The sequence below is a fragment of the Mus caroli genome, unplaced genomic scaffold (assembly GCF_978045245.1).
Source record: "Mus caroli unplaced genomic scaffold, Mus_caroli_1 scaffold_6, whole genome shotgun sequence".
Lineage (NCBI taxonomy): Eukaryota > Metazoa > Chordata > Mammalia > Rodentia > Muridae > Mus > Mus caroli.
Genome location: NW_028227261.1, coordinates 31,233,180 through 31,246,607, shown reverse-complemented (window position 1 = coordinate 31,246,607; position 13,428 = coordinate 31,233,180). Strand labels below are relative to the sequence as shown.

Here is a 13,428-nt window from a genome sequence, read left to right as displayed (position 1 = left end):
GCAAGAAAAATGAAATGAGTTCAGAGAAACAAGGAAATGAATGCATGCTTACGGCAGTATTTTTTCTATCAGCCAAGAAGTGTAACACAATGACCATCAATGTTGAAGACACAAAATGATGTAGGCACAGATGAGAATAACACCCTGAGAGCAATGAGGATGAATCTTGGAACAATTATGTTTAGTGAAAGAAGTCAGTCACAGACAGGCCTGGTGGTTCATGTCTTTCTTTAATCCTACCATTCCAGAGACAGAGGCATGTTTTCCGTGAGTTCAAGGACAGCCTGGTCTATAAAGCGAGCTCTACAGCTGTTATACAGAGTAACCCTGTCTCCAAAAGCCAAAAGGAAGGGCTGGAGAGATGGCTCAGTGGTTAAGAACACTGGCTTCTCTTCCAGAAGTCCAAGGTTCAATTCCCTGCACCCACATGGCAACACTTAACTGTCTGTAACTACAGTTCTATGGGATCTGACAGCCTCATACCTATGCACATTAAATAAATTAAAAGGGAGAAGAAAAAAAGGAAGGAAGGAAGCCCCTTATAAAATGCACGGTTTGTTTACATAAGCAGGCAAATCCAGAGCTGGAAAACAGTTTAATGTTACCAGCGAGAGAAGTACAAGCTTTCTTCCGGAGGTGATAAGACATCCTGGAATTAAACATTGGTGATTCTGCATAACTCTGATACTCTAAGAACTACTGAGTTATACATTATCATATCTTTATGTCAATTATATCTTGATAAAGCCATTTTTTTTAAATCTTCCACACAAGATTCAATAAATCTGGCCCTCCACCTCGTCCACCACTGTCACCTATAACTCACTCTCCCGTCACATACTACAGCCCTCAGTCTGTCCCTCAAAAAGATCCAGACATCTCCCTTTAGAAGCTGTTCCTCTTGCCCGGCAGTTTGTCCCTTTAAGTCCCTGCTATTATTACAAGGATGGTGGCCATAATTTGGAACTCATATCAAATGTCTCCTAAAAGAGGCCACCTGTGACCCCACACCCTTACTTCTATCCCTTGACCTGTAATATGTAAAAGTTCCATGAGAAAGAAAAGACTCTCTCTCTCTCTCTCTCTCTCTCCTTATAATACTCTCTCTGTCCTGAGAGTATTATTATCGTCTTGCTGATGGCTGCATTTCAAAGGTCTGTGAAGTATAAAGGCATGAAAATCTGGAGAGTTAAAACTTTCCCAGAAGATAGCATATTAACCAATGGGGCAACAGGATTTACATCACAGGTTTTCTCCAGAATAAGATAAAACTATATTTCCAGGTCACTCATTACCCCTAACTGCAAACAGCAGGAAAGAGAAATTAAGAGATAACATGTGTGTGATTATCCGAAATCTCTGTCCTGACCAATTGCAAAATAATAAATATAATAAGGCTGGGGTGTGGCTCCGTTGGCACAGGCCTTGCCTAGCATGGGTTCAGTCCCCAGTACCCCATAAGTGAGTGTGGTAGTGTATGCCTAGAATCTCAAACCCTGGAAGGAGAAAGGAGGATCAGAAGTTCAAGGTTGGGGGCTGGAGAGTTGGCTCAGCAGTTAAAAGCACTGATTGTTCTTCCAGAGGTCCTGAGTTCAATTCCCAGCATCCACATGGTGGCTCACAACCATCTGTAATGGGATCAGATGCTCTCTTCTGGTGCGTCTGAAGACAGTGACAGTGTACTCACATACATAAAATAAATAAAATTTTTTTTTTTAAGTTCAATGTTATTCCTGTCTAAATGTGAGCTAAGGCCAGCCTGAGCTGGAGACATGTCTCAATCAACCAATCAACCAATCAACTAATCAACCAGCCAGCCAGCCAGCCAACCAATTAACCAACCAAACAAACAAACAACCAGACAGACAGACAGACAGCCAAACAACCAATTAACCAACCAACCAACCAGCCAGCCAAACAACCAACCAATTAACCAACCAAACAGCCAGCCAGCCAAACAATCAGTTAACCAACCAACCAAACAGCCAGCCAACCAACCAACCAACCAGCCAGCCAGCCAACCAGCCAAACAACCAATTAACCAACCAACCAACCAGCCAGCCAGCCAACCAACCAATTAACCAACCAACCAACCAGCCAGCCAGCCAAACAACCAATTAATCAAACAAACAAACAGCCAGCCAGCCAACCAACCAACCAAACAAACAAACAGCCAGCCAGCCAGCCAAACAATCAGTTAACCAACCAACCAATCAACCAACCAACCAACCAAACAAACAAACACAGCTTGCCTTTCTGCCTAGCAGTCCTAGAAGATGAAAATAAAGCCAGGAATAATAAGAAAAGAATTTAGCAAGTAGGAAGTCCATACTTCACATCAAAGCAACCTTAGACCTTCCTAGAACATCAACTTCTCAAACTTGAAAATGAGAAGAGACTGTGACTGTCAGCAAAGCCACTCTCTGGCAGCCTTACCTCGAGGGGCAAATAGGTATGCTTCTGTTCTTGCCCAACTTGTAGGCAGGGCAGGTGAGGATACTTGAGCTGAAGGTTATATTTCTGCTTGAAATACTGTGCCACAGTGCACTCCACAGTCTGTCCACTCTCCAGCTGCAAGGGGAACCTGTTTGGCGGAAGGGAAGGAAGTATCATAATCCAGCATCAACCCCACCTCTCTACAGCCACAACCAAAGACCGCCTCAGGCCTCGCTTCATCCTCTTACAACACTGGCGCTCATGGGAAAGCAAACATTCCATGGCTTCACTGGAAAACCCCAAAGATGATGGAGACATTCCACCAAAGCCAGCAATCTCACTCATCTGTATTTCTAAAGCCTGAGTGGAATAGTTACTAAAAATAAGAGTCCAGCATAGCCTGGGATCAAAAAAGGGACCACAATACTTTATTTGTTCAAACCCAACACTAATTGGGGGACCACGCATGTTTTGCCGAGGAAGAAACCAAGAGATTGAGAAGGGAAAGTCATGGAGGGAATCAAACAACCTGGGGAGGTCGGGAAGAGGATGCTCATCTTCAAGGACAGGCTAGAAAAGTCTTACTCTGACAACAGAGAAGGGAGTGGGCTGCAGAGCTTAGCCGTCTTGACCATGCTTAGCAATGCTGCCAACTTACGTCTGATGGCTAGCAGGGCGGCGGGTAACATTACACACGCGGTATTTCCTCTTCATCTGTCCACAGTGGGTCACTTCCACCTTCAGGCCTGAGATACACACACTGCTTGTTAAGGTTGAAACAGATTGCTCATGTTCCCTCACTGGCCTTTCCCAGAGGGATTTCCTCTTAGGATTGGAGAGAGCAGCACTTTCCCCTCCCCACTCGGGTGGGTCCTCACCTTTTATCTCCTTGGTAAACCGAACACGCTGGGAATCCGTGAGGGGCTTGGGTTGTTCATCTATGTTCCTGATGTCCAGGACCTCACACATGAACTCAATCACTGGCTGTGCTTTGTAGAAGGCAGTGGCTGAGACTGTGGGGACAGGGGAGGGATAGCATGGCTCAGATTCTTTCAGAAAAAAAATAAATGAAGGCATTACAATTTCTATTCTCTTCTTTGTAGGGCACCAGGATAGGGACGGGGCGTGCCGGGGGCTACAGGAATTAGAAGAGGGGTGTGGTTGCAGAGTCGGGAGGGATGAGGCTGGGAGTGTGGTGGCTGGATTTAGGGTGCCCCTGGCTCCATAGCTCTCCCCACTCACCATCAATGTTGAGCATCATCTTCCACATGGCAGGGCGCACAGACTGGTGAAAGCCGAACCAGACCTCGCGCCCACCCCCCAGCGGGTGGTAGTAGCCCTCAGGCGGTGAGAAGAAGGAGCGGCCCACAGGGGTGTACCTGGCAGGGACAGGCAGAGAACTGGTCCCTCGGGCACAGGCCCCCACCCTGTGAGGCATCCTGGGCACGGAGGAGCCCTGGCCTGGAAGGCAGGACACCAGGGCTTTAATGCCAGCTCTGTTCTTGGGCCACTAGTAAGACTGACCTTGTAAAAGTTTCTACCTTTCTCTCTGCCCTGGAGAGATAGATGGAGTGAGGCCAAAAATGGTATCTAAGGATGGGGCCAGGGGTCTAACCATCTAAGTATGTGTATGTATATATACTTGCCTGACACATGCATGGTAGACCTTCAGTTCCTTTTTCCCAATGACACACTGAGGGACCTTAATACATGCTCACTCCCTCCTCCCCCAACAGCAGTTTTACCAACACTGTCGCTTAGATAATAACTATACTCAGTACCTCATAGATGCCAGGTGCCTCATGGCCACATCCAGGGCTTGCACAGACTCCAGGGGCACAGGGATCTGGCCACTGACCAAGGCTTCATGCAGCATGCGCCAGCTCACAATGGCTAGCCACTTGATGGAGACCTTAAAAATTCTATCCTTCCCTTCCCCGGGGATTGTCACCTCAAAGTCAACCTTCAAGATAGAAGAAAGGAAAGGATTACTATCACGCTGCCACAGACTAGTCTAGTCACTGTCTCCCACTCCACAAGCTGCCAAATCTAAGCCACCAAGGGCTCACACTAAAAACCCCAGAATAGGGCTGGTGAGGTGGCTCAGCAGGTAAGAGCACTGACTGCTCTTCCGAAGGTCCTGAGTTCAAATCCCAGCAACCACATGGTAGCTTACAACCACCAATAATGAGATCTGACACCCTCTTCTGATGCGCCTTAAGACAGCTACAGTGTACTTATGAATAATAATAAATAAATCTTAAATTAAAAAAAAAAAAACAGAATAAAAACCCACACCCAATCTCCACAGATGATGCCCCAGTGCTTCTGGCCTCCTTAATCTTGAAGGAAATTCTTTGGGTCCTTTTATTTTATTTTATTTTTAAGTCTAATTTAATCTCACTGTTTAGGGATAGGCACACAGTACACGAAGCATCTACCCTGACTCATCATGCCCCAAAATATACTTTTCCACACAAAAGAAAAGAAGGCTCGCTGGACTCACAGACTCCAGGTGGGCTCCCTGGGCTCACAGACCTAGCGTCAGCCCTGGCCTTACCCTCTCATTGCCAATGGGCAGTGCTGTGACCGTGTAAATATTCTTCTTTCCATCATACACAGGCTTGCGATCCCCAAAGATCTGAGGTTTGAAATGCTGGACCATGTATTCCACCACCTCCCTGCAAAAGACAGGCGTGGCATGTGGAAGCTGAGAGTATCACTTCAGGCTTTTGGAAACGGTTCAAAATCGAGGCAATGTCGCATGAATTACGCTGCTTTTTAATGTCTACTCCTCGGCAGTATGCCTCAAGCCTCAACATTCCTATCAATCGGCAGGTTTGATTAAAGTCATCTTCTGATTTGTAGTCTACAGTGTAGCTTAAGACCCACACTTCTGACAACCTCGGGTGACACTGTTGGCCCTCAGTTCACCGAGACCCCCAGAGACCTCCTGAGGGGGAAGGACCTGTTCTCAGGTCTATCCTGAACCTTCCACAACCTCTAATTCCCAGTCTGCCGAGCAAAAACAAAACGAAAAAGAGGAAACGCTCTGAGCTAGCCTAGACATAATAAAATAAAGTATAGAATAATTCCTCTCTCTGGCTCTCTAAACTCTTACCACAGTTTTCTCTCCATTATCACCTTCCTCTCATTCCCACACCTATGTTCTTCTGACACTGCCTCTAGGAATCGACAATGTCTCAATTTAAACTGCCTTGTGCCAGTGGCTCCACTCCTCTAGGACTTCTATCTTACAGATACATTCATGCATGGGTGAAAATATGTATCTTTATATAATACTTAACAGTTTCAATCTTGTTGCAAAGTTTAGACTCAACCTAAATATTCCACAATAGATCAAGAAAGTTATGTGGCCACCCCAAGGACTACCTAGGGCACTATGCAAAAGGATAAGGCAGATCTAAATATACTAATATACACTATTTTCCAATATATGTGGATAAACAGAAAAAAATGGACAATAAAAAATGGACAAAGTATATAGGATATTATATGTGTTCATACATTACATATTATATTGGCTGGTTTTGTGTGTCAACTTGACACAAGATGGAGTTATTGCAGAGAAGGAAATGTCTCCATGAGATTCAGCTGTAAGGCATTTTCTCAATTAGAGATCAAGGGTGGGAGGGACCATTGTGGGTGGTGCCATCCCTGGGCTGGTAGTCCTGAGTTCTATAAGAGAGCAGGCTGAGGAAGCCAAGAGAAGCAAGCCAGTAAGCAGCACCCCTCCATGGCCTCTGCATCAGCTCCTGCTTCCTGACCTGCTTCAGTTCTAATCCTGACTTCCTTTGGTGATGAACAGCAATATGGAAATGTAAGCTGAATAAACCCTTTCCTTCCCAACTTGCTTCTTGGTCGTGATGTTTGTGCAGGAATAGAAACCCTGACTAAGACACGTATGTATACATAACATTAATGCACATATATTGTATTATATGTAATACTTGTACAAAATCAATGTGTATATGTATATACACATATACAATAATATGTAATAATGTAATATTATATGTGCTTGCTAAGAATATAATTAATAATTAATAATAGTAATTGATGATATATTACTATAGAATGTTTTATATATTCATGACTATAATATTAATGTACATATATTAATGTATGCTCGCAGAGAAAAACATCTGAAATACACTCAAGATTGTAGAAAAAATGTTCTAAGAACAATAATTTTTCACTGCTAATTCCTAGTTTTTAATTGTGAATATGACTTTCAAGTAATAATAAACCAATTTAATCTGCTTCTTCTTCGACTAACCCCTCCAACTATGCATTCCACAACATCCCCTGCAAGCAAGAACATCCATCCTGTTCTTATTCCCACCAGAACTCCTTTCTCTACCAGCTGCTTTAGTAAGTCTCTAGTCTCTGTGCTCATCCACGTCAGCAAATATTAGACTACGCTCCGTGCTACACTCCGTCCTTACAGTTTCTCTAGCCGGCATGCTTCCTCTTTTCCCTGTTTAATAAATTGGACTTGGTGCCACCTGCGGGCATCGCTTACCGGTTGACTCTGCGAGGACACTTATCCGGCTTGATGTCCACCTCGTAATGGTAAACGTCAATCTTAGGAATGTCCACCTCAAAGTAATTGGCCAGAAGCTTGATTGGTTTGCCCACAGTGCCAATGCCAGGCCGGCGGGGTGCCTGAAACACCTGCTGCAGGGGAGGCAGGTAGGCACCTGCAGCTGTGAAGACAAAGACGCCAGTGAGGACAGAGTCTGGCAGTCTCCTACCGTGGTCAGACGTGGCCCCTCAGACCAAGACCACTGGTCTCTTTCCAGTTTCCTAACCCGGCAGGGGGCTTCCACTAGCTCAGACACTCACAGGCTCACTGGTTTTTCTGGTGGCTTATTTCGCTTTTATTTTTGTTTTAAACCTTTCTTCATTTAGGAAAAAGTGTATCTGAAACTTCATCGAGTTAAATGTGTAACGAGTTCCCACTGCATCAAGAAAAGTAGTTAAGTCTGTTTCCTAGTTTTACAAAACCCTTTCTTCCTTCTACACTAGACTGAGATACCTGTCTCTACCGGGCATCTGGCAGATGGAGAAGGCTCTATTCTGTGCTATGAGAGGCTTACTTCACTCATTACCATCCAGAGCACAAAATGGCACAGAACTTTGTGATTACACCCTCTGCTAATGTGGACAGGAGAATGACCCCAAGAAATCCAGGCTGGGAAGGGCAAGGCCGGTGCCTGAGAGAGGATTGAGATATGGAATGGCTGGCTCTGGAGAGACATAAAGAGAAGGGTTGAAGGACAGCATCTGCAGACTAAGAGGAGGCTGCCAGGGTGGGAGAGAAGGTCGGATCTGGAGGACACAAGAGAAAACAGACATGAAGGGGGTGGGGGAAAGGGTGCAGATAAGGCTAGGTGAGTTGGATTGGGGTACAGGGAAAAAAACTATCAAGATGTAAAATGAAGAAACGGGAGGAAAGAAAAGCTCACATGAGGAAGAAAGCTGGAGGCTCTGGAAGGAGGAAGAGCAGTATGAGGGGAGACAGCAGGTCAGAAGGGGAGTAAACAGCACTTTCCATTCTCCACAAATCTTTCCACACAGAGGGTCCAGACAGCAGAAAGGATCGATTCAGAACAGAAGGGGCCCTTGGGAAAGGCTAGGATAGGCCGGCTTCTCTCTCTCTCTCTCTCTCTCTCTCTCTCTCTCTCTCTCTCTCTCTCTCTCTCTGTGTGTGTGTGTGTGTGTGTGTGTGTGTGTGTGTGTTGACTAAGTGGGGCCTTTGTCCTCAGCTACTATTGTTCTTGCCTGCAGAGGACCAGCCCAGGTGGAAGAGGGATAAACTCAGAACCTCCCTTTACCCAGAGCTCTGCTTTCATAGAAAGGACTGGGGGATGGGGCAGGGGTGGAGGATACGGAGCATATCTTAGGCAGGGGGGTCAGAAAGAGCACCATTTGTGGGAGGTGCACACTTTCCAAAGCTGAGGGACTTCACTCCCTCTAACCACCTGTCAAATCAGCCCCAGCCCCTTTCTGCAGAGAATGCAAGTCCAACCCAAAGAACTCAGCGGCAAGGGAACTAAACTAGTCACACCTATCCCAGAAAGAGCTGAGCGGACACTGCATACAAGCCCACTAACAAACACCCCTCTTTAAAGTTTACTGTTCCACATACACTCACCATCCTCAACTCAGTGTTTCAAAAAGAGGGACCATACTTGACCTAGTCACAGCTCAAGCTACTGCCGGGCATAGAGACAGGTACTTAGTATACCCATATGAAATAAATGAACAAGTCTACCCATAGGCACACCACAAGAGTACACAACCACAACCACGCTTGCAACGGCCCCGAACAATCATAAACTCTGCATGGGAGAAGCACTTGCCCCCTTCCGGATAGATCTTTCCCTTTCCCAAGTTCTAGGATTCCATTCACCTTTTGCCTCCTAAACTGAAAAATCAGTTGAAATTCTGGGAGAAAGACATCCCTCAAGAACCAAGGGCAAAGCAGAAATTATAGAGTGTGAGGTGAGACAGACACTCCCCTCAGGGCGCTCTCCACCCCAGAAATGGACAGCACACCAGTGCCCGCCCGAGAGCACTCTCCTGTCCAGGATTCAGGGAAAATGGAGAACACATCTCCACTTCATCCCCCAAACTAGGGAAGAAGGCAGGAGGAAACAACTACCTCTCTGCCATTCTGTCCCCAGGAAAGCTGCACAGCTGTACAGAGTCTCTACTCCCCAACCTCGCCCTGCCCCCAGCTTTTAGTCTGAGAAAGGAAGACACTTCCCCTCAGACCCAGACAGGGACAGACGGCCACTTTGTGATGCAGATGAGGGCCCCAGCACAGAGGACAAAGCTCCAGCCTAGGGGGAAAGGGGCGGGGCCCTTCCCTGCAGACAAAAGCAAGAAGGGAGGGGCCCTGAAAATGACACTCCCCCTCCCCCATCCCCTACAAGCACTGAGAAGGAAAAGTCACCGAGCTCAAGGCCCAAGCTCAGGATTCCTCCCCAGCGACTCAGGGGCTCACACACCTTCTAAAGAAGCCAGCAGACTGCTCAGAGGGTGTGTACCCTCAGTCAATCAGGTGGTGGGCCAGAAAGGACTGAGGCCGAGCTCCCCAAAAATATCCGTCCACAAACATTAACCACCCACATGCATAGACACAAATTACAGAATAGGCACATGAGTTTAACCATATGCTCACACTTGAATGATCTGAGTCAGTTAATAAACACACTCTCAGTGTCAGGGCCTCCAGACGCCAAGCAACTGCTGCCTTCACACAGATAAGTCGGACAGCACCTCTATCCTCAAGGCACTCTCAGGCCAGTCCGCATGCCTGAACACACCAGTTCACTGAAGGCACATCTGGACATGAGCAACAGTGTTTTGAGTCTTCTCAGAACAATACTCCAGCACCTTCCAAGAGAACAGCAGTCCAGCCCCAGAAGGAAGCAGTTATGGGGTCCCTCCATCAGAGTTCCCAGCCTGAATTTTAATTCCGTCTTTTGGTGAGGCAAAGCCCACGCCACTAGTATTTTCCCAATGATCCAGCTGACTCCAGTTCTCCAGCCCTTCACCTAGCAGCTTCCTTCTTTCCTGTAACAAACAAGCCCCCTTTCTTCATCACCCCAGAACCCATCAGACACTCGTCAGGATAAAACCATTAGCAATTCAGGACATTAGCTTTCGTCAGTCTGTCTGTCTGGACGTGGGTCCTACTCTATCGTCCCTGGGTTTGTTGGTAGTAGTTTCCAACCTAGAAAATAAGCATTTACACTCTACCTAACAAGGCTATCTGTGTTTGGGAAAATATAATCAGTACACATTACAGATCAGTTCCTCCTCATATATATATATATGTATGTATATATATATATATATATATATATATACACATATATGTGTGTGTGTGTGTGTGTGTGTGTATCCTCTAAACAGGAAAAGTAAGTTAGAGCTATTATCAGGTCAATGCTGCCCCACCCCCAACATCTTGCTTCTTTTTTCTTCTCTCTCTCCCTCTTCTCGCCCCTCTTTGGTTTTCTTTTGTTTTTTGTTTTTTTGTTGTTGTTGCTGTTTTTATTTTTGCTTTTTTTTTTTTTTTTTTTTTTTTGAGACACTGTCCTGGAACTCGTTCTGTAGACAAGGCTGAACTTGAATTCATTCATCTGCCTGCCTCTGCCTCCCCAGCGCTGGGATTAAAGGTGCGCGCCACCAGTGTCTGCCTAACAACTTGTTTCTATCAGGCAGACAAGCTTGGCAGCTTTGAGTCTAATGACGTGCTCCTGACATGGGAAAAGATCCACTAGGAAATAGGAGGCACAGGTATATAGAGAGATTATATTGTGATATAAAGAGTCAATTCATGGAAAAGGAGGGCACTATTCTCAGATTAAAAGCTCCCATCTCTTCTCAGGAGTGGTCTAGAAACTTGAAAAACATGTGGGCCTAGTTTCTCAGTGACCAACACTTTCCTAAGGCCTATCTTCTGAGAGAAGTTGCTCGTAAAGCAAGGCTTTGGTCCCCGTCCATCCTCATGCAGCAGAAAATGTACTCTGGCAGTTGACCTCGACCCTTTCTTTGGCAATCTGCTACTCCGGGATTTAAGGACCAAGTGTCAGAGACACCACCCCCCTTCACCCAAGACAGAAGGCAATTCCCATTTGTACTCTGCCAACAGAATCTGAGAGACTGCACACTCCTCCTAAACCCAGGGGCACAGGAGGGATACTCCAACAGCCACGCCCCCACCACATAGGGCAGCCCTTCAGGCTGGTACCTCCGCGCATGCTCCCGCGCCACCACTCAAGTCCCCAATCTAAGGGGGGAAATCCCTGGTCTAAATCCCCACCCACCGCCCCCTGACCCTCACCCCCGCTTCAGGCCCAGCTGGGCGGAGCTCAGAGGCCAGCCCCGGCGCCTACTCCCCAGAGACATTAGCTTAGCCCTGCCCAGCACGGCCGAGCCCCCGCCCCCCGACAGGCGGTAGTTCCAGGCCCATCTGTGTCGCCCCCCTCCTCTCCAGGACACCTGGAGCCCGCCCCCCTGCCACCTGCCGGGCCTCCCCATAGGCCTCCCCAGACCTCACCGAAGGACACCGTGCATTCAGGCCCTTCTCCCAGGTTACTTCCCACCCTCGGGACAGTATACTGCTTCCTAGGACAAACAGCCCGGGTCTCAGATCTTCACATGGTTCTCAGCCGGAACTGCATACAACCCCCTTCAAAATGGGCCCCCCATCCCCTGAGAGCCCCTCTCCTCACTCTGCAACCATGCTCTATGCCGCGAGAGCCCATAGGGCTTTGGAATACACACTGCTCCCAGTCCCCAAGGGCCCTTACCTGCTCCCGAGGGTCCCGCTTCCATCCCATATACCCGTGCGGAGGACAGGCGGCCGGGAGACTGAGGAGTCCAGCGTGAGGGGCCTAGGTACCTCGCACTTGCACTGCTCGGGCTCCCGGGCCGGGCTCGGCTCCCCCCCGAAGCCCGGCCGCTCGCGCTGTCGCCCCCGCAGCCTCCGTTGCCGCCGCCGCGGAGCCTGCAGCAGCTCCCCCTGCTAGCGCCTGAGTAGCTGCCAGTGCGCAGGCGCGACCGATGGGCCCAGGGGGCGGACGGGAACGAGTCAAGCGGGGCGCTCGACGGCAACAAAGGCCAATGGAGAGGGGCGGGGGCGCGGGGACCGTGCAGCGGCCTCTGGCGGCCACTCGTAGCCGTGCAGCCTGGCGGGAGGGCTCCAGTGGCGGAACCGCGCAGTGGCGTAAGAGGGGAGGGGCTGGGCGACACCCCTTCCCCGGCTGCAGCCTGGGGCCCTGTCTTTTCCCTATAACAGATCTCTGGAAACCTACCCACAGCCCAGCTATCAACACAGAGCCTGGCTCCCACCTATTCCCAGACCCTCTCCCCCTCCAACACCCAATCACTCAAAGGCCCTGCCTCCCACCTCTCCCAATCACCCTCATCCTTAAGTCTTGACTGCCTCTGCTAAGTCAGTCTTTCTGTGTCCCTAGTCGCTGATCTCATTAATGCCACCCACCCTTCCAGGCTGCGTGCCTGGCGCTGAGACCACAAATGTGTTAGAAACCTTGCCTATTCTGGCCGGTGTAACAGTTTTGACACAAGTGTGGTGACAGAGCTCTCTATCTGCAGGAAGCACCTGCCTCCCCACTTTTTCGTGTGCAGAACCCTGCTGATTTTCTTTTGCTCCTACCAAATCTCTTAATGACGTTTTGTGTCAAACCCCAAAGGCTAATTTCCTATTATTTCCCTGCAGCATCTGACACTATATAGCTCTTTAAAAAAAAAAAAAAAAAAAAAAAAAAAAGACTTTCCTTGGCTTTCACATTTTCTTAAGTCTCCTAATGTCTGTCCTGAAGAGCTTTCTTCAGTGGCTCCCCTTGTTTTGTTCACTGTAGTTCTGACCTGAATTTTATATTCTAGTCTCCCCTTGCCTCTTCACAGCTTCATCCACTTTTAGTGCCCAAATATCTATACGTTACAATGTTGCAGCTTCATATTTCCTACTGTCTGCTGGACAGCTCCAGCTGGATCTAACAATTCAAACTTAAGTCCAAACCTAACCCTTTCTTTTTCCCCTACAAAATACATGTATTTGTCCTGTCTCAGTGAACTGCATCTCCATGCCAAAAATATCGGTTCCTGTCTCCCTTGTCTATTTGCTATATTCAACTGTGTCTTGACATGCTTACCTTATGAAGTGCTCTCAAAAGCATCCCCTGTCATTCTCATAGTTTCTAGTGTGGGTACCCTTTTCGTACCTTGCCAGGAGCATCACAGCTACTTCCTTGTTAGTCTCACATAACCTTCTCATTTGGTCTGCTGCACTGATGGGGTAATTACAGTGAGACCCAGCTCAAACGTAACTAACTTACACACACACACACACACACTTTTTTTTGAGACAGGGTCTCACTCTGTGCTCTTGGCTGGCCTGAGACTTGTTATATAGATCAGGTTAGCCTTCAA

General features: G+C 47.7%; 1 protein-coding gene across 4 annotated transcripts in view; it reads right to left on the bottom strand.

Moving 5' to 3' along the window:
* LOC110292125 (protein argonaute-1) overlaps positions 1-12,030 on the bottom strand; it is a 33,352-nt gene extending 21,322 nt beyond the window's left edge. Inside the window, exons 1-8 of one of the 4 annotated variants that reach the window (XM_029475688.2) lie at positions 11,787-12,030; positions 6,983-7,166; positions 4,997-5,117; positions 4,218-4,399; positions 3,679-3,815; positions 3,315-3,449; positions 3,095-3,182; positions 2,437-2,584 (exon numbers count right to left, since the gene is read on the bottom strand). In XM_029475688.2, coding sequence (XP_029331548.1) covers positions 2,437-2,584; positions 3,095-3,182; positions 3,315-3,449; positions 3,679-3,815; positions 4,218-4,399; positions 4,997-5,117; positions 6,983-7,166; positions 11,787-11,811 — 1,020 coding nt within the window. In that variant the 5' untranslated portion in view covers positions 11,812-12,030. Of the gene's footprint in view, positions 1-2,436; positions 2,585-3,094; positions 3,183-3,314; positions 3,450-3,678; positions 3,898-4,217; positions 4,400-4,996; positions 5,118-6,982; positions 7,167-11,786 lie in introns of those variants that run through there. The other 3 variants (XM_021159240.3, XM_085838951.1, XM_029475689.2) reach the window with 3 other exon arrangements.
* Between the last annotated feature and the right edge of the window lie 1,398 nt (positions 12,031-13,428).